This window comes from Eptatretus burgeri, chromosome 3 (genome assembly GCF_056783735.1).
Source record: "Eptatretus burgeri isolate ZD-2024b chromosome 3, Ebu_testis_v1, whole genome shotgun sequence".
Classification (NCBI taxonomy): Eukaryota; Metazoa; Chordata; class Myxini; order Myxiniformes; family Myxinidae; genus Eptatretus; species Eptatretus burgeri.
This window is the reverse complement of record NC_140963.1, coordinates 71,408,552-71,429,119: the sequence shown is the minus strand read 5'-3', so window position 1 is coordinate 71,429,119 and position 20,568 is coordinate 71,408,552. Positions and strand designations below refer to the sequence as shown.

Sequence of the window (20,568 nt, the reverse complement as noted above, 5' to 3'; positions counted from 1 at the left end):
TGTGGGGCCAGTACACACCCCTGTTAAACTCCAGTAACAACTGGAAACAAGTCAGAGATGGTATCACCACATCTCACAGCACTCTCACTACCAGAGTAGAATTCATGCATCAGATTGATCAGTTTCGTTGGCAACTCACTAAGACCAAGAATCCTACAGAGGGCATCCCAATTTACTGTACCGAATGCTTTACAGAGATCAACATAGACTGCAAGTGGCCCCTGCCGAAACTCTCGTCTGTGTTCAGTAAGAACCCGAAGAGCAAGGATACGGTCAATCGCTGCTCCTCATTGGTGTGAAGCCTGACTGCTGTGGATGCTGGTGCTCAAGCAGATGGTGGCGAACTCTATCAAGAATTATCCGAGCAAAGACCTTGCCCGGCACTGAGAGCAGCGTCACCCCCTCTGTAGTTGTTGCAGTCTTGGCACTCACCCTTCCCTTTCCAGAGAGGGACAACAAGGCCTCTCTTCCAGTCAGTTGGGATGATGCCTGTGTTCCAGGCAGAGCACAGAACTGCATACAATGACATGAGTACAGCATTTCCACCAGCCTTGAGAAGTTCAGCAGGGATGCCACAGACCCCAGTAGCTTTACCCAATTTCAACGGGTTCACTGCAGTCTGTTTCCACAAACGAAGGTGGATCACAGTTGATTGGAGGGTCAGCAAAATAGGGATAGTAACAACCCTGACATCCAACTCGACAGCTGGGGGATCAGCCTGGGACAGCTGCTCAAAGTAACTGGTCCAGCGGGCCTTCACTTCAGACTCCTCTGTCGAGAACCCACCACCCTCCGCTCTAACTACAGTACACCGAAGAACGGACTTGGAGGAATTGAATGGATGAATTCCCCTGTACGCAGGACGAGAATCACTTGACCACAGGTGATGCTCCACCCCCTCACAGATTTTTTGCACATAGGCCTCCTTGTCCACCCTTAGTGCATGTACAGTTTTATGCCCCAACTCCCTGAACAGCTCAGCTCTGCCATTCAGCCTGGCCCTGTGACTCTTGTCAATGGTATCCAGTGTCCCTTGAGAGACAAATTCTTCTTTGAGTTGCAAGACATCCACCGGCAACATCAAGGATGGTCTTCTTGAAGGCACTCCACAACTCTTCAGGATTCCCTCAAAGCACCCAGCCCCCCCAAATCCCCACTCAGCCTGCTCACAAACTCCTCAGCTACCCTCTCATCCTTGAACTTGCCAACATCCAGTCTTGGTTGGGATGGTACCATTCTACCTGATTTCAGCTGCAACTTCAGAGTTGCTACCACAAGCCTGTGGTCATTATTGAGGAACTGAGCACTTCATTAGACCCTACAGTTCTGGATCATCCTCCAGTGACCATCAATGAGCACATGTTGCATCCTTTGATGCATCATTTTACATTTCAAAATGTTATTATAGTCGTCAGACTCATCCCTGTTGCCCGGTCTGAATCCCAATGAATCGTATCAAAGCAGTCGACCCGTTCAACTGATCCTGACACTCTGAACAATGTTTCGGGCCTGTTTGCTGCATTACCATATTCAGGTGAAATTCCCAAGCCAGTCATACGATGCGATTATAAGTACCATGTGCCCAGTTACCCTAATTAGCGATCCGAGCGGAGATTGCCATATGCAGGTGTGGTTTTGTACTGGGTGAAATTCACCACAACTCAGTTGGACCTTTAACAGAATTATGTTAGCTCTAACTCGAGATCAGGACTCTCTCATCACTCCAAGATCAAGTGATTTATAATGGTTTATTTCACCCAAGCAAAATGGGTGGGAATACACTGAAGTAATACATTTATTCACTGGCATAGCGAGGGGGAGGCGAATGGGGTGGTCGCCCCGAGCGGCACTTTGGGGGGGGGCGGCGAGTTTGTTTTGTTGCATGACAGCACTCTGTACCTGTAGTGTCATCTATCACTAGCGACACTTCTGAGGACATTTTCTCGTGGTGTGTGAAAGCGCAAATGCAGGGAGGGGTTGAACTGTGCAAATGGCCCTGTCCTCCATTTGCTGACCAATGATTGTGGTCAACGATGTCTAAAAGATGGGGGTGGGGCAAAAAGGGAGCGTGCGGCATGCTGGGAAACTAAACTCGAAGACGAGACAGCGAGGCTTTAGGGTTTCATTCCAGTTCGCTGTTCGCCTCTCATTCTTGTGTTCGAGTCTCATTCATTCCTGTGTTCATGTGTCATGACTGTGTTCGTAGCTCATTCCAGTTCACCATTCCCATCTCATTCCTATGTTCGTGTCTCATTCCAGTTTGCCGTTCTCGTCTCATTCCTGTGTTCTCGTCTCATCAGAGGTGTACCAAGAGACAAAGTATTTGGCACCTAGGGTGGGCCCTCCCTTTGGCACCCCACCCCCCCCCCCCATTGGAAATAAGAAAATGGATTTTAATTGGTGCAAATCGCTTCTATATACCTTGTGTCCTGCCTTCCATTCGTCCGTCATAAATGAAGAAGAAGACCCATCCACCTCCAGTGTTTCATTCGAAAATAGTTTGTTGTTGTTTCGTTTTTTGTGTTATTGTTTATTTGCATCAGGACAGTAAGGCCACCCCGCCTGTTGGGTAAGTGACTGTAAGTCCCCCACGGAGCCATGTTTTAAGTCGTGTAGTATTTCAACTCTCCCCCTGATGTCACCCGGTGCGGACCACCCTCCCCGTGTTACGAATCTGGAAGCCATGAGCATCCAACATTCAGGTCCTATAGAACAGTTATATCGGTAAGTGTGTATTTTTAGTTAGGGTCCCCGTCTCTTGTTTAATGGGTGAATAAATGTACATGCGCTGTGGGTTATTTTTAGTTCGGGTTTTTACATCACTCAAAACAACAACTACGGCTCCTACATCTCCAACTACAACAACGATAACCCTCTGCTCCCGGCATTCTCCGCACGCTCACTGGTATGCTGGCGCGTTCGGAATTCGTTTGGGGATGGAATTCCATTCCCAAATATGGACATGAACCAAATCGCTTGGCAGCGCGACAAGTAAGGGAGTGCGTCGTGGCCCACCGACCGGAGAATGGGCCACGCCCGAGCGAACCGTGCCCGAGAGTGAGTCACGAGGAGCGAACCGCGCCCGAGAGCGGGTCACGAGGAGCGAACTGCGCCCGAGAGCGGGTCACGAGGAGCGAACCGCGCCCGAGAGCGGGTCACGAGGAGCGAACCGCGCCCGAGAGCGGGTCACCAGGAGCGAACCGCGCCCGAGAGCGGGTCACGAGGAGCGAAACGCGCCTGAGAGCGATAAAAGGAACGGGGAGCACGAGAGAAGGAGGAGAGCGAAGGAATCTGAGAGAGCGCATGAGGATCTGCTGGAGCTCGGAGGGGAAGACGCATCTCTTGAGGCTGGGCGAAAGGCATCTCGTCGCTGGCGTGCTCTGGTTCACGGCTCATTTTGTGGCTGGCGTGGTATGCATCTGGCTACCCTGGTTCCTTCTTGGTCGACTGGTGCTCTGGGATGGTGCGGGCGTCGAGCCGTGCTGCGCGGCCAGGTAGCCTGCTATTTTCTCGTCCCTCAGCTCGACTTCCCTCTGAGCCAAAGGGATAATAAAGACCACTTTGTGTCCGTTTCTTTTGGGTGTACGTCTGTGTGTGGGCCCGTCTGTAAGTAGGAATTGTTTAAGTGCTCTTTGCTGTACATACTTGCATCTCTATAGTTGGATAACTCTGCTTCTTGCACGCTCCTCCCCTTTCCCACATTATAAATAAATACATTTGTTAAATGTATCAGTTCGTTGCTATGTTTCTTCCATTGGCTTAGCATAGCGCGTGTTGGTGAATTATAAAGGCTGTTGCTGCTGTAAATGTACAATTGGACTGACGGGACTTCGGCAACCATCCGCTCGGGTTGCGCACGGGTCGGGCACGCTAACGGCTCGACTCGTACGAGGGCTTTCGAGGGTGTGATTACTCGGTAGCTAGCCACGTGGATCTCTAGGTATTTTGAAGATTGGCAAATAACCCTGTACCACGTGGTGGAATTATTTTACGATTCACGGTCCGGTAAAGGACCCGTACCCTCGGAGTTTTCCAAAAGGTACGATCTAGATTCCGGGTGTTCGGTAGAGTTCACCCTACTGCTCCACCTCGTGGTCGTGCTCGCAGCCGATACCCGGCCCGCAACAAATTTGTGCCAGGAGCGGGTTTCGAACCCCTCCGGCTCCGTAGAGAAATTTATGGGTCGGACCATGGGTGTATGGAGCAAGCCCCCCCCCCGTTCCCCCAAATTACGAGCATTTTAAATTTTATTTCTAACACACGAGACATGGCAAGCCAAGACGAGCTGAAGCAGGTGAATAGTGAGGTCGATGTAGTGATGCACGAACCCATGTAGTTGGCGAATTTTAGCAAATTGTATTGACCATCTATGAAAAAATTGCTTACCAAAAAATTTCTTCACTAACGTATACATCTAGGTGTCTACCAACACCTATCAATTAGTGCAAACCCAAATCCTTGTGGAAAATTCTGGGGAGGCAATCAAATTTCGGGTGCTCAGAGGGCCTGCGCGAAAAAAATCGGAAAAATTAACTTTTGCCAATATTGACTTGTGGGATGTCTAACTAGGGTTTTTGGGGTGCTGAATTGATTCCAACCATTATTTTTGAGAAAAAAACACTCCTTGATCATATAGAATGTATTTTATTGACATTTTTAACAGAACTGTGCTCAATGGAAATGTTGCTTCGTCAGCTTTTACAACCTTATTCATCAAACTCTCCAGTATCTTCCTCACTCCTCTTGTCATCCAGCTGGTTTATGTTCAGGCAAGAGTTACCATGACAGATGCCGCAAGCAGAAATACACTTGACTCCTTGCTTTTTACAGCAGCACCTGAGTGAGCTGCAGTCCCCCGCACAGTTGCAGCTGGCAAACGTCAGGAGGTAGTCTGGTGCAATGGGTTCTGTAGAAGGGACTGGTGCATATCCTTGCTCAGCGAGTTGCTATCCATAGTCCCGGGCATCCAACGATGGACTTTGCAGCATCAGCCAGTCTCGAGTCTGGAGGTAAGCTCGGAGAGAGTGCTGTGCTGCAGCTCCTGTTGTCGGGGGGGGGGGAGTTTCTCAGGTTTTATTCTCCCAGTAGCAGCTCGCTTGCTGAAGATGTCGAATCTCAAGTCTTCCAAGTCTTTGGAGGATTTCCCATGGAACATGAGCTTGAAAAGATCACAGCCTGCTTTAATGATATCACCTTTCTCATCTCGGATGTCCATAAACACGTCCATTGCTCTCTCTGCTTCATCAGTCTTGCAGAGCTTGCTTAGCAAAGTTAGTTTGCTAAACCCAAAAATTGCAGACACTGTATCGCAGCCAGAGAAGCTGTGCAAGAAGATGAGATACCTCCGGTATATCTCTGGGAGGGCCTCCCTGATCTTTCCGACATCGTAAGATGTTTCTTTGGCTGTCGTGAGGAAGATCGGATGGTCTGCAACATGATGAATCAGCATAACCAGGACGTCTGTGTCCTCAGCCCTCACCTCGACAGGGGACTCTCTTGCCTCATCTTGAGCTGCGCGGACGATGGAGGTGTCGGCATCATCGGAGCATTGCTGTACACTGATTCCATTCCTACTAAATGTCTCAGCAAGGAGCAGAACGAGCTGGGCTTTGTTGTTCTTGTTATCGAGGAACTTTTCTCTTGCAATGATGATTTTGAGATCCAGACTAATCTGAATGTCACAGCATGCGTTCTTTGTTCGTCTCAAATGGTCATGGTCCTTGGTGGAGCTGCCATATCCGTTAAAGACCACCGTTATCTGGAGGCGATGGCTCCCCCATGGACTTCACAAACCGGAGGTAGCTCTTGGCAACATCCTTCCAAGTAAGGTTAGCCTCCCACTTGACATTGTGCAGGAGCCACCCACCATCAGCCACAAGGCTTGTGCAGGGGGGTTGTTCGACAGGTGCCACACATGCCTTCAGGGACCTTGCTAGGGCAGCCTTGTCTGGCTTTTGCAACTTTTGATTTTTGTCAAACAGTGATATCGGTTTTGGCGTCAACTCAAAGCGCAGAGCTTCTTTGGTCTTGACTTTACGCTCACTGATGACAATGAGGCGGTTGAATAGCTTCAGTGCGTCAATGACCAGCTTCTCACTATTGACTTTGGGTCCTGATCTGAGGCTTGCAAGTAATTTGACCTTGTGTTTGGTAACCATTGCATCCACAACTGTTTTCCCATCTATCTTAGCCTGTATGGCTCTGCCAACCTCTTCTGCTTGATCAGCGTTGACTTGGTCTTCGGGAGTGCTGCTGAACCCAGTTGAGAAGGACACCAGAGTCTTCTTGTGCCGTGTGGCATCAAAAGGGTTGCCTTCCTCCAACCACCCAACTATGGTGTTGACAGCATCGTTATCTCTCTTCATTTGGGCTCTTTTAACGTTTGACCATGACCACATTTGACCATGCTTCTTTCTAGCTCTTGGTGAATGAACGAGAAGTGGTTCAGAGTCTGAACCCAAGACTTATGAGAAGACTCATTCTACCGAGCATGAGCACAAGTATAACCAACAATAAAGCAGTGGTTTCAAAAATGTTGTATGCTGGTTTCAGCACAATTTGAACAATCTGAATCAATTGAGCCAAATTACCGCAAAACAGTCTGAGATATCTAAAAATGTATCATATCAATATTTTACGGCCAGGCATTCATTTTTCCTCAAATCTAATGGTTGGAATCATTTCAACACCCCAAAAAACCCCGTTGGACATCCCACAAGTCAATATTGGCAAAAGTTAATTTTTCCGATTTTTTTTTTTCGCGCAGGCCCTCTGAGCACCCGACCTTTGATTGGCTCCCCAGAATTTTCCACAAGGATTTGGGTTTGCACTTATTGATAGGTGTTGGTAGACACCTCGATGAATATGTTAGTGAAGAAATTTTTTGGTCAGCAATTTTTTCACAGATAGTCAATACAATTTGCTAAAATTCCCTAACTATTTCTCCCAGATCGGTGGTGTGCATTCGGTCTCATTGTAGCTTTTTCCTGCTTTTACTTGTACCGGTGGCCTGTAGGATCTTTTAAAAAGCGCATTTAAGACTGATTACAAAGATTTTTTAAAAACATGAAAATGGTGTCAATGGAAAGCTGTTTTAGACACATACACACATGTGTGGAGGGAAGATGACAGCTTTCTACACAAAATGATGCATAATCATAATGACAATGTCACTCTTAAATTACCTCACACTTATTCTAAACAGGCACTAAGGAAAATAACTATCACTCTACAATATAAAGTTACTGCCTCGAAGGCATCCTCACAACAATCCTGAATGTGTTATTGTTCTTAGGCCTCTACATAAACCATCTTGTGTATTTTGTTTTACCGATAACTTCTTTGTGATATTATAGTCATTCAACTTTTGATCATCTGCTTTGTGTGCAGGCAATCTAGTCGCAGAATCTGTGGCAAACAGCCTAGATGGAGAAACCCTGCAGAAACTAATTACACAACCCACGGGGTGTGGTGAACAAACAGCATCCAAACTGGCATGTACACTGGAGGCAATGCGCTATCTTGACAGTACAAAACAGTGGGAAAACATTGGTTTCGGAGTGAAAGAAGATGCTCTCGACCTCTTGAAAACAGGTACCAAAGGAGAATGTCAAAAGGAAAACATTATATTGAATACATCCACTTCATTGCTGTATGATTATTAAAACCATTTGGCATTATATACTCCTTTCTGAGTAATTTGAATAGATATGTTCTGGAAACCATTTTAATTATTGAACTGGAAATTTAATTATTCTGGAAACCAACTTGTTTATCTATATGTTTATTTATTTATTTTATTGATTAATTAATACCTCCACCACCGAAGGTGGGTGGAGGTTATGTTTTCACCGCTGTCTCTCTGTCTGTGAATAGGATATCTCAAAAAGTTGCAGACAGATTCGGATGAAACTTGGTGGACATGTTGCATGTGTGACAAGGAATAATCCATTCAAAATTGGTGAAGATCCAGATCCGATAATTTTTCAAATGATTCATCACTTTCGAGTGATCGGGCTAAAATCGATATACAGCACGATATCTCAAAAAGTTATGGACGGATTCAGACGAAACTTGGTGGACATGTTGGGTGTTTGATAAGGACGAATTGATTCGACTTTGGTGAAGATCCGAATCCAGATCCGGATATGAGAGTTAAAAAAAAAAATTTTTTAAGTGTTTCTTCACCGCGAGAGATGGGGCCAAAATCGACATTTGCATGATTTTTCAAAAAGTTGTGGATGAGTTATGACAAAACCAGGTGCATGCTGTGGTTTGGTGATGAGAACACGCCGATTCGATTTTGTTTGAGCTCCAGATTCAGATCCAACCTATCAGTAACATACAAAACATAAACTGTGCAGCCTGGCAGAGGTATACACTCTACCGAGTGTCGTTCTAGTTTCAATATATTGTAAACGGAAATTTATTCCTGAGTCCATGCATGACTGCTCCTTTACTGTTTATTGAGCTAAGCTCAAAGCTTCCATATGATGGAAATATGTTCATAAAATGGAACACAATAAAATTAATAAAATTCAATATTCCTCCAAAAATAATTTTGACTAACTTTATGAAGATGGAAATCCAGATGTGATTAAGGATACTATATATATATATATATATATATATATATATATATATATATATATATATATATATATATATATATATATATATATATATATATATATATATATATATATACAAAGCTCTGGGAAAAAATTAAGAGACCACTGCAAAATTATCAGTTTTTCTGGTTTTACTATTTATAGGTATGCGTTTGAGTAAAATGAACATTTTTGTTTTATTCTATAAACTACTGACATTTCTCCCAAATTCCGAATAAAAATATTGTCATTTAGAGCATTTGTTTTCAGAAAATGACAACTGGTCAAAATAACAACAAACATTCAGTGTTTTCAGACCTCAAATAATACAAATAAAACAAGTTCATATTCATTTTTAAACAACACAATACGAATGTTTTAACTTCGGAAGAGTTCACAAATCAATATTTTGTGTAATAACCCTGATTTTCAATCGCAGCTTTCACGCGTCTTGGCATGCTCTCCACCAGTCTTTCACATTGCTGTTGGGTGACTTTATGCCACTCCTGGCACAAAAATTCAAACAGCTCGGCTTTGTTTGATGGCTTGTGACCATCCATCTTTCTCTTGATCACATTCCAGAGGTTTTCAATCGGGTTCAGGTCTGGAGATTGGGCTGGCCATGACAGGGTCTTGATCTGATGGTCCTCCATCCACACCTTGATTGACCTGGCTGTGTGGTGTGGAGCATTGTCCTGCTGGAAAAACCAATCCTCAGAGTTGGGAAACATTGTCAGAGCAGAAGGAAGCAAGTGTTCTTCCAGGACAACCTTGTACGTGACTTGATTCATGAGTCCTTCACAAAGACAAATCTGCCCAATTCCAGCCTTGCTGAATCACCCCCAGATCATCACCGATCCTCCACCAAATTTCACAGTGGGTGCGAGACTGTAGCTTGTAGGCCTCTCCAGGTCTCCATCTAACTATTAGACGACCAGGCGTTAGGCAAAGCTGAAAATTGGACTCATCAGAGAAGATGACCTTACTCCAGTCCTCTGCGGTCCAATCCTTATGGTCTTTTGCAAACCTCAGCCTGACTCTTCTTTGCTTCTCATTGATGAAGGGCTTTTTTCTAGCTTTGCACGACTTCAGCCCTGCCCCGAAGAGCCTGTTTCGAACCGTCCTCGCCGTGCTCTTCACCCCAGCTGCCATTTGCCATTCTTTTTGTAGGTCACTCGATGTCATCCTACGGTTGTTGAGTGACATTCGAATGAGTTGGTGGTCATCCTGGTCAGTGGAAAGTCGTTTTCGCCCTCTGCCAGTCTGTAGCTTTGTTGTCCCCAATGTCTGCTGCTTGACCTTGTTCTTATGAACCGCTGTCTTTGAAATTTTAAGGATGGAAGCAACGTGACGCTCACTGTATTCTTCTGCCAGTAAAGCCAGAATTGAACCCTTTTCCTCACTCAAAACTTTTCTTTTCAACTCTTTTGGCATGGTCAATAGTTACTTTTTAATTCCAATTACTTTTGAGGTACTACTTGCACTGCTTTTGCCATCCAGCTGGTCCTATTGCAAGAGGATAGTGATGACCACAGCAGTGGTTTTTATACTTTTCCTTGTTAAATAAGATTCGGTTCAGGTGATCACCTAATCAGTACCTCACGAAGTGGAATGAGGTGTGCCTGTGTTGGAATTCAACAGACACAGGAATGGAATGGCTGCCATACATGTAGAGATGCTGATTTAATTTTTTTTTTGAAGTGGTCTCTTATTTTTTTCCAGAGCTGTATGTATGTATGTATATATATATATATATATATATATATATATATATATATATATATATATATATATATATATATATATATATATATATTCATTTGAGTCCTTGTACCCCTGGGGAGGGGATATACAAAGGTGGTTTACTGAACAAATATATCCCCTCCCCAGGGGTACAAGGACTCGTATGATATATATATATATATATATATATATATATATATATATATGTATATATATATGTATATATATATATATATATATATATATATATATATATATATATATATATATATATATATATATATATATATATATATATATATATATATATATGTATATATATATATATATATATATATATATATACATATATATATATATATATATATATATATATATGTATATATATATATATATATATATATATATATATATATATATATATATATATATATATATATATATATATATATATATATATATATATATAGTTACGGTTGTGGAAATTCACAGAACACCATATTCAGGCTTCCCAGAGATCAGTTATGTCGATAAGTGTGTGTTCAGATTAGATTTCCCCACCGATGTCTAAAGGGTATTATTCATGTAACCGGGCTGTGATCTTTGAGGTAGTATTATTCTTTTGCTATCTTTGTTTTGGAACAACCACTACTTCAACAACCACAACCTCCTCTCAACAACCACGCCATCCCCACCACAGCGCCAACCACGATCTCAACAACCACACCATCCCCACCACAAAGCAACCACAACATCGCCTCACCTTCATCTCCGTTACGCCGCCATCTTTTCGCCAGCCACGGCGAATCCCACGGACGAGCGGCATCTCCGCCGACAGACGCGAGAGCCGATGATTTCTACAACAACCGCTTTCCACGGCTGATGATTTCTACCATGTCCGCTCTCTCCGCGTTTCGCGACGAGATCGGATCAAAATGCCAAAAAGGGCGGAGCCCGCGGGGGGTGAAAGGTCGAAGGTAGGGGATCAAACTCACCTCCCACGGACCCGCAAAACAGTCTGGAGTGAATGTGAATGGAGTGAATGTGGTATGCATGGTGCGATGAGTGATTGGGGGGAGGAGTGATTCCCACCCAAGGGACCCTGGGGTCAGTGTAAAGTGAGTTCGTGGGTTAGTCAAATTGACAAAATGGAGGTCGTTTTGCTGTTGGTGTGAATGTAGGCTCAAAACCCGTTTGGAGGGGTGCAGGAGCCCTGTTGACGGGCTGGGGGCGTGGCTACGAACGGTGAGTATCGCTTTGTGGGCACCCCGGGCACTGGGCTTGTCGGCCGCAGTAGGCCTAGAGCCCAAGAGGGGACGGGATAGCGTAGCGGGCATGGGTGGGCCCGCATGATGCGGGGCCTGTGGCGCCAATCGCCTCGTGGGCACGGGCACCCGGAGAAGGGGCCCGTGGCGCTAGCCTGCCACGTGCGTGTTGAGGGGGAGTAGCCAGGGATGGCACTCCCCAAATTTTTGGGAGCTGGTAGGCTTGGAGACAGTCGCAGGGCCCGGGGGTGCCAGAGTTGGAGAATCAGCAGAGGGTAATTCCTGCCAAGGGAACCACGCGTCCCAGCCATGAGACCGTGCAAGGGCACAAATGGAATAATCGAGGGCAAGGCCCAAATCTGAGAGGACACAAACACAGGTGACGGGAATCTTGGTTGGTAGAACCAATAGTTTAAGCGACAGGCACTTTTGGAAAGCCCCGGGGAAGTTAAAAGTTAATAAATGTTAGGGTAGATGGGGAAGTGTACCCCTCCGCACCATCCATCCCTTCGCTCTTGTTGTGGGCCGCTGGACCCACTTTGGGTTAGATCGCTGAGATATGAGGAGGCCATTCTGAGGCTTGATTGGGCCTCGAGACAGGACGCTAGCTCTCCCTTATTCCCCTCCAGGAAGGGAACGTAGGGGGTGGGAGTAGGCTTGGTGACAGGATAGGTTAGCCAGACAGAGACAATAAAGGGGTTAGGGAGACGAATTTATAAAGGAAAGGAAAAAAATAATAATAATAATAATAAAAGGGGCTAAATTTGATTTTTGCAAATTAAGGGAGTGGGTATGGACAGAGACAGCCAAAGGCGATAGGTTGGGAGGGAGACAGTGGGGTAGGTCCGAGCCCGCCTTCAGCCCGGTCGGCACCACCGCACACCCTCCACACACCTCTGGAACGAGACAAGAGGCCAGCCAGCTTCACCTGCTGGCCTGTGTTTTGCTACAGCGGCCTGTGCCGGCCTTGCCATGCCTTGTCTGCCTCCCTCTGCCTTGACCCCATGCCTGCTCGCCCTTGTTGTTTGCATTTACCCCATTCCATCCAATATCATGTGTGCCATTACCATTCACTGTTCTGCAGGGACTGCCCTGCAGGCAGCTACACCACGGAGACTGCATTGAGCAGCCTGTGCACCATTCATTACCTTCGCATTCTGCGAAAGGTTATGTTTTGGTCTGCGTGTATTTATTTATTTGTAATCTTGTCATTCGTATAACTCAAAAAGTATCAAACCGAATTGCATGAAATTTGGTGGGATGATTGGTTATTAGCCAGGAAGCATTCGATTAGATTTTGGGATCGTTCAGGTCAAAGGTCAAGGTCAAGGTCCCGAAAAGGTCAAAATCGTCTTTTTACGATAACACAGTCAATTTTTATTCAATTTGCATGCAACTAACGCCAAAATGTTCAGAATTCAACGCCTCATCTTGTGATATGCAAGATGACACAATGACGCCCATACTCTTGTTACCGGTTAAGGGTCAAAGGTCAGGGGGGTCAGGTCAGGTCAGGTATGGGAGCATGTGCCAGAACAGCACGTCGCTGCGTCCACTTTCCGCCGGTACTCCAGGGGCCTCCGTCTGGCCATCCCCCAGGCAGATGCCAGGCCCATCCCCATCTCCTTGAGATGATGGTCAACCTGCTGCAACCATGAGGCACGTGGTTGGTCCACTGGCCTCCTCCACTCATGAGACTCCCTCGCTGAGAGAATCTGATGAGCAGGATCAGCGGCAGGAAAACGAGCCACATGTCCATACAGCCGCAACTGCGCTCACGGACTATGCAGGTAACAAATCTCATCCGAGTCTCTCTCAGCAACCGCTCGTTGGACACAAAATCCGACCAGCGATAGCCAAGGATTCTCCGAAGACACCTGGTACCAAAGGAATTAAGTCTCCGTCTCAGATCCTTGGTCAGAGTCCAAGTCTCACACCCATAGAGCAAGACTGGAAGTACCAAGGACCTGAAGACTCGGACTTTCGTCCTCCCGCACAGGTACCGGCAGCGCCACACCCCATGATCCAGTGAATCCATGACTCCCCAGGCCCGACCCAGACGTCTATTGACCTCTGACTCGCAGCCAGCAGAGACATGAATATCACTGTCAAGGTAAGTGAATCTCTCCACGACCTCAACATCCTCACCACAAACAGACACAGACAGGACAGCAGCATCCAAGATGTCACCGAAAGCCTGGATCTTAGTTTTGACCCAAAAAACCCGTAATCCCAGCAGCTCCGACTCCTCATTCAGCACCTCGAGGGCCCCCAAAAGGATGTCTAAAGTCTCCGCAAAGATGACTGCATCGTCTGCAAAATAAAGGTCCGAGATCTTGACATTCCCAAACGATGCACCGCAACTTGATCTCTCCGACATCCTCCCTAAAATCCAGTCCATACAAGTGCTGAAAAGTGTGGGGGCAAGTACACATCCCTGACGAACTCCAGTAACAATTGGAAATAAGTCAGAGGTGGTACCACCACACTTCACAGCACTCTCAGTACCAGAGTAGAGTTCAGACATCAGATCGATCAGTTTTGGTGGCACCCCACGAAGACCAAGAATCCTCCAGAGGACATCCCGATTCACTGAATCGAACGCTTTACAGAGATCAACATAGGCTGCAAGCAGCCCCTGCCGAAACTCTCTTCTGCGTTCGGTGAGGACACGAAGGGCAAGGATACGGTCAATCGTTGACCTCTTTGGTGTAAAGCCTGACTGCTCTGGACGCTGGTGCTCAAGCAGATGGTGGCGAACCCAATCAAGAATTATCCGAGCAAAGACCTTTCCCAGCACTGAGAGCAGCGTCACCCCTCGGTAGTTGTTGCAGTCTTGGCGATCACCCTTCCCTTTCCAGAGAGGGACAACAAGGCCCCTCTTCCAGTCAGTTGGGATGATGCCTGTGTTCCAGGCAGAGCACAAAACTGCATGCAACGACACGAGTGCAGCACTTCCACCAGCCTTGAGAAATTCGGCATGGATGCCACAGACCCCTGGAGCTTTGCCCCGTTTCAACTGGTTCACCACAGCCCGTGTTTCCACAAGCGAAGGTGGACAACAGTTGATTCGAGGGTCAGCAACAGGGATTGTAACACCCTTGACGTCCAACTCGACAGCTGGGGGATCAGCCTGGTACAACCGCTCAAAGTAACCGGCCCAGCGGGCTTTCACTTCAGACTCCTCTGTCAAGAGCCTACCTCTCTCTGCTCGAACTGCAGTGCTCCGAGGGATGGGCTTGGATGAACGTAATGCGCGAATTCCCCTGAAAGCGGGACGAGAATCACCTGTCCACAGGTGATGCTCTACCCCCTCACAGATTCCTCGCACATAGGCCTCCTTGTCCACCCTTAGTGCACGTACAGTTTTACGCCTCAGCTCTCTGAACAGCTCATCTCTGCCATTCAGCCTGGCCCTGCGACTCTGGTCAATGGTATCCAGTGTCCCTTGAGAGACAAAATTCTTCTTTGCCCTGCGGTGAGTTCCAAGACATCCACCGGCAACATCAAGGACGGTGGTCTTGAAGGCGCTCCACAACTCTTCAGGACCCCACAAAGCACCCAGACCCCCAAGTGTCCACTCAGCCTGTTCGCAAACTCCTCAGCTACTCTCTCATCCCTGAGCTTGGCAACATCCAGCCTAGGCTGGGATGGTACCATTCTCCAGGATTTAAGGTGCAGCTTTAGAGTTGCGACAACAAGCATGTGGTCAGTATTGAGGAACTGAGCACTCCGGTAGACCCTGCAGTTCTGGATCATCCTCCAACGACCGTCAATGAGGACATGGTCAATCTCCTTTGCCACACCGCCAGCATTGGAATACCAAGTCCAGCGATGAGCTTGTGGGCGCTGAAACCATGAACCAGCCACCCTAAGTCCATGACTTCTTGCAAAGTCAAGGAACTTAGTGCTATTCTGGTTCATAGTTCCTGACCCATGGGGACCAACACACACCTCATAACCATCCCTATCAGTTCCAGTCGATGCATTGAAATCCCCCAAGACTAGAAGTGTATCTCGTCTGGGGCACTGATCAACCACAGACTCGAGTGTGGCGTAGAATGCATCCTTCACGGTGAGATCACTCGCCTCAGTCGGAGCATAAACAGAGACCAGGGAAATGACACCTAAGGAGTGACGAATCCTTAATCTCATAATACGCTCGTTGACTGGTGTTACCTCAATTATCATTGGGGTCAGCTTATTGGACACAGCTGCAGCAACTCCTTGGGTATGGTAACCATCAGAGCAACCAGACCAATAGTAGGTGTAACCACCCACCATTATCTCGCCGCAATCCGGTCTCCTAACCTCAGAGAGAGCTGCAATCCCGATGTCCAAACGCTTGAGCTCAGATGATAACAGAGACAGGTGATCATCCTCTCTTAGGGATAGGACATTCCAGGCACCCACCCGAAGGGACCGCCTCAGGTTAACCCAGGAGACCGCCGTCTGGTGGACGACACCTCAGCACCACTCCGACACACTCTCCCGCAATCTGACCCAGGGATGTTACCCCGTGGTTTCCCTCCTATCAAAGATTGGGGGTCCCGAAGGCTTTGCCCCAATCACGACCTTAAAAAATATGCGGTTTTTGTCATAACGCGGTCAATTCTTGTCCGCTTTACATGAACCCAGCACCAAAATGTTCAGAATTTAATGCCCAATCTTGTGACACAATGACGTCATAACACATGTCACCAGTTGGGGTAAAATGTCGGGGGGGAGGGGATCACGCCTTTGAAAAATATGCGGTTTTCGGCATAACTCAGTCAATTCTTATTCGATTTGCATGAAACCAGCATCAAACCAGTTCCCCACACTCATACCAAGAACAAAAAAAGTAGTGGCGGCAAAGGTATGTGCTCTATGAGTGCCCGTTCTAGTTTTTTTGTGTTTTTGCGTCATTGCCCATCCAGTGTTCTGCAGGGACTGCCCTGCAGGCAGCCACACACGGGGACTGCATTGGTGCAACCCGTGCACCGTTTTGTGTTCACTGTGCTCATTTCAAGGGGGAGGCCTAAGACTGCATTGGGCAGCTGGCCACATTCCCCGTTCACACCTGCATTTGTTTCATGAGCCAGAGACTGCATTTGGGCAGCCTGGCTCCCTGCTTCAAAAATGGCCTGTGGGATGGTGCATAGCGGCTGGGTTGGGGTGAGTTGCCTTCAGCAGCTAAAGAAACAACGAACCAAAGAAGGAAGAACATACCAGAAGGGGGTCGTTTTGAACACGGCCCGATGACGTCTTGCCTTCAAGCTGCGGAGCGCTCACCCTGAAACACCGTTGACATTGCCATGTGCCTTTTTCCCACAGAGTCCATCAGTCCTGGGCCATGGTTTAGTGTAAATGTATAAGGATAAGGTTAAAGTTAAGAGTAAATTGTAAATGAGTTTTGCTCCACCTGCATGTTTGTCGTAGAGCCGGCAATTATAGTTCAGTCGTCTGCATGAGTGAGTTTGTTTAGTTAGTTACTCAGCCCGTAGGTTATTTACTTTTAGGACACGAATACACAAAATGTCGCACTCAGGGATCCGAAGGTAAATCGTACTATACTAGGGGAAACTTACACATGAAGGCACACGAAAATTTGACAACTCGGGACGAGTCTATAAAAAGGGGAGGGGTAGTGTTACGGTTGTGGAAATTCACAGAACACCATTCAGGCTTCCCAGAGATCAGTTATGTCGATAAGTGTGTTTTCAGATTAGATTTCCCCACCGATGTCTAAAGGGTTACCTTTAGGTAACCTTTAAAAAATACACGCATTCGTGTAACCGGGCTGTGATCTTTGAGGTAGTATTATTCTTTTGCTATCTTTGTTTTGGAACAAACACTACTTCAACAACCACAACCGCCTCTCAACAACCATGCCATCCCCACCACAGCACCAACCACAACCACTATCTCCACAACCACGCCTTCCCCACCACAAAGCAACCACATCGCCTCACCTTCATCTCCGTTACGCCGCCATCTTTTCGCCAGCCACGGCGAATCCCACAGACGAGCGGCATCTCCGCCGACAGACGCGGGAGCCGATGATTTCTCCAACGTCCGCTTTCCACGACTGATGATTTCTACCATGTCCGCTCTCTCCGCATTTCACGACGATATCGGATCAAAATGCCAAAAGGGGCGGAGCCCGTGGGGGTGAAAGGTCGAAGGTGGGGGATCAAATTCACCTCCCAAGGACCCCATAAAAGGCGCGCTGGAACGCACAGCGAGGCAGTTCTTGCCAGGAGTTGTGCCTGGAGTTTTGTGAGTTCTTCTTGCCTGGAGTTTTGCCTGGAGTCGGTCTGGGTGCGCCGTGGAGTTCGTTTGAAGTCTGGGAGCGGAGTCGAGCTGCAGTCTCTATTGGAGTCACGGTGCAGTCGGGAGAACACCACAAGGTTCGAGTCCAGTGGAGGGCAGTCGGAGTGCAGCATTGCCGGCAGTACGGTGCCGAACCATGGGTCAGTGGAGAAAGCCGGAGAGAGGTCGCCAGCCAGCTTGTCACCAAGAGGGTGGCAGGTAACCAGCAAGGTCTCGTGGAGCTCTTGCGGTCTTCACAGTTCCACGAACATAAAGGCCTATGGGTCCAGTCTGCCCCTTTCCTTTCCTGGGGTTTTTCTTTGTATGAAAGTTGTGGCGCCATGTCCATAAGTAGAACTGTTAAGTGAATGCACAGTAATAAATAGACAACACCTGTAGGGTCTTTTTGCTCGTGTTTTGTCCCTTACCCCCATTGTATACGTGCCTTCATTGATTGCATACGTGTGAGGAATAAATGTCATTGTTTAAATGTTCACCTGTTCGTTGCGTCCTTTCCTGTCATTGACTGCCATTTTTACGTACGGAATATTCGCTGGCTGTTAATAGCTGATGAAGTAATCGGATCCGGCGGGGCTTGGCAATATAGAACCGCTCGGCAAATCGCAAACGGCGCGAGCTGCGTACAACGGCTCGTATCCGCACAGGTCCCGTCGAGGTGTAAATCCCCGGCATTTCTGTCTACGCGCATACTTAGGTAAATCGACAATTTGGCGATTGGACCCTGTCGCACGTGGACAGAATAGTTAGCTGATTTACGGTGTGATTAAAAACACACCCTTAGCTGGATTTCGGCGTTGATCCGAAAGCTGCGACTAGGTTTGCCCGTCCGGTGGGCACGCTGCCGCGATTAGCTAAAAGCGGTCGTTTGCATGCCGAGCGGGTGGGAAACCATAACAATATGCTGAATTCTGGTGTTATATTTGTTTTTTTCATTATGGAAAAACGTTAGAAGCTTGGAGTGTTGTTTTTGACCTACAGTACAGCTGCTCTTCTCGCCACTTTCCTATTTATTTGATTTTTAGGTCATTTGATTGTTATTCCTTTGTTGCCTTCTTCGATTTTATTTGTTCCTATTCTTTTATTTTTTGGACGACACAAAATAGTTGAACTCCCTACCTGGTCACTCCGAAGTTGTGTCGAGTTAAAAAAAAAGGTTTCGGGAACTTTTGTTTAATAATGTATAAACATCCCAGCAAACGATTAGATGTTATAACTAGTGATAGGTTTATATTGCAGGAGGCAAATTCATGTATGCATACCATTTATCCTGATGAATGTGTCTGTAAAATCTGAGTTAGAGCGTCACTTCTGAGTCTGGAAGGTCGGTGCTCCAAATCCCATCTGATTCATACCAAATACTTTATAAATGGTACATGCTGCCTCTTTGCTTAACACTTGGCATTTAAAAGGATATGCCATAAACAAACAATGCTGGAAGGTATAACCCTTGCCAAGGGACTGCTTTGGCTGCTCTCATGCTCTGTAAAGGTACGGTACATCAAAATATTTAAAAGAAAAACATTTTCTGTTCGTTTCAGGAAATGGATATCAGAAAGTTTTTCTCTGCTGCAGTTGTTTCATCAATGGGTGCAACCCCATCCTCATAATTTTCTGGGAAGACTTTACCCTTAGAAATGGGTGACGAATGCTGATTCCACTTTTCTGGATTTTCCACATAAACCCTATCAACCTCAAGATGTCGGTTCCATCCCAGTCCAAACACTTTCAAACCGAAAACTGAAATTTGAACAAAGGTGGTTTACTGACTTTCACTGGTTACATCCGAGTCTTGGCAAACAAACGTTGTTTATTGACTTTTCTTGGTTACATCCGATTCTCGGCGAAGTTCTCCACCATAAATACATGCGCATCGCGATGAAAACTGCCTGAGATGACCCACTGTTTTGAGGTCTCATTTTTCTCAAAATGATTTAGAAACTGGAAAAAGGCCAATGAGGAACTCAGACACCATGAAAATTCAGCCACTCACAAACTTGTCTCAGAGAATCTAAAGTTTCAGAGAAACCAACCTGATATGAATGCAAATCTGAACTGTGCACTTCTCAAAGAACAACTCTCTTCCTGGAAGGCACTTCTGAAGATAATAAGTTCACTGCAGTACTCCATGCAACAGGGCCTTGCAATCAAATGAAAGGAAGCTTCAGACAGTAGCATTAAGAAGCTGTTGCAGTTGTGGCAAAAAATGGTGAACATCTGAAAAGATGGCTGTCCAGGAAGACTGATTTTACAAGTGGTGAAATTAAGAATAACATCATACAGTTGACAAATCATGCCATTTTGAGGTATGTCTGCAACGATGTCAACAAAATGTCAACTGGGTTTGGAATACTTATTGATGGGGCACACAATATTCAGGGCAATGTGCAGGAGTCTGTCTGTGTGCATTATGTAACTGATTTGTTTGTTGTTCAAGAGGATTTGTTGAGCCTATGCCAAGTCCCATCAATGACAGGATAATATCTCTATAAGATGCTGCTGGATGCTCTAATATGGCTACAACTGTCTATTGAACACCTCAGAGGAAATGCAAAGGCTGTCAGATAGATGTAAAGAAGATCCAACCTCACCATTGGCCAGGTATATTCACTGTGGAGCTCACATTATGGACCTGATTG

At 46.4% G+C, this 20,568-nt stretch overlaps 1 protein-coding gene across 4 annotated transcripts in view; it reads left to right on the top strand.

Moving 5' to 3' along the window:
* LOC147030159 (complement C3-like) overlaps window positions 1-20,568 on the top strand; it is a 741,443-nt gene that overhangs the window by 443,249 nt on the left and 277,626 nt on the right. For all 4 annotated transcript variants that reach the window (XM_085873916.1, XM_085873917.1, XM_085873918.1 and 1 more), the window contains one exon: window positions 7,390-7,593. In XM_085873916.1, the coding sequence (XP_085730042.1) occupies window positions 7,390-7,593 (204 nt within the window). The remainder of the gene's footprint in view (window positions 1-7,389; window positions 7,594-20,568) is intronic.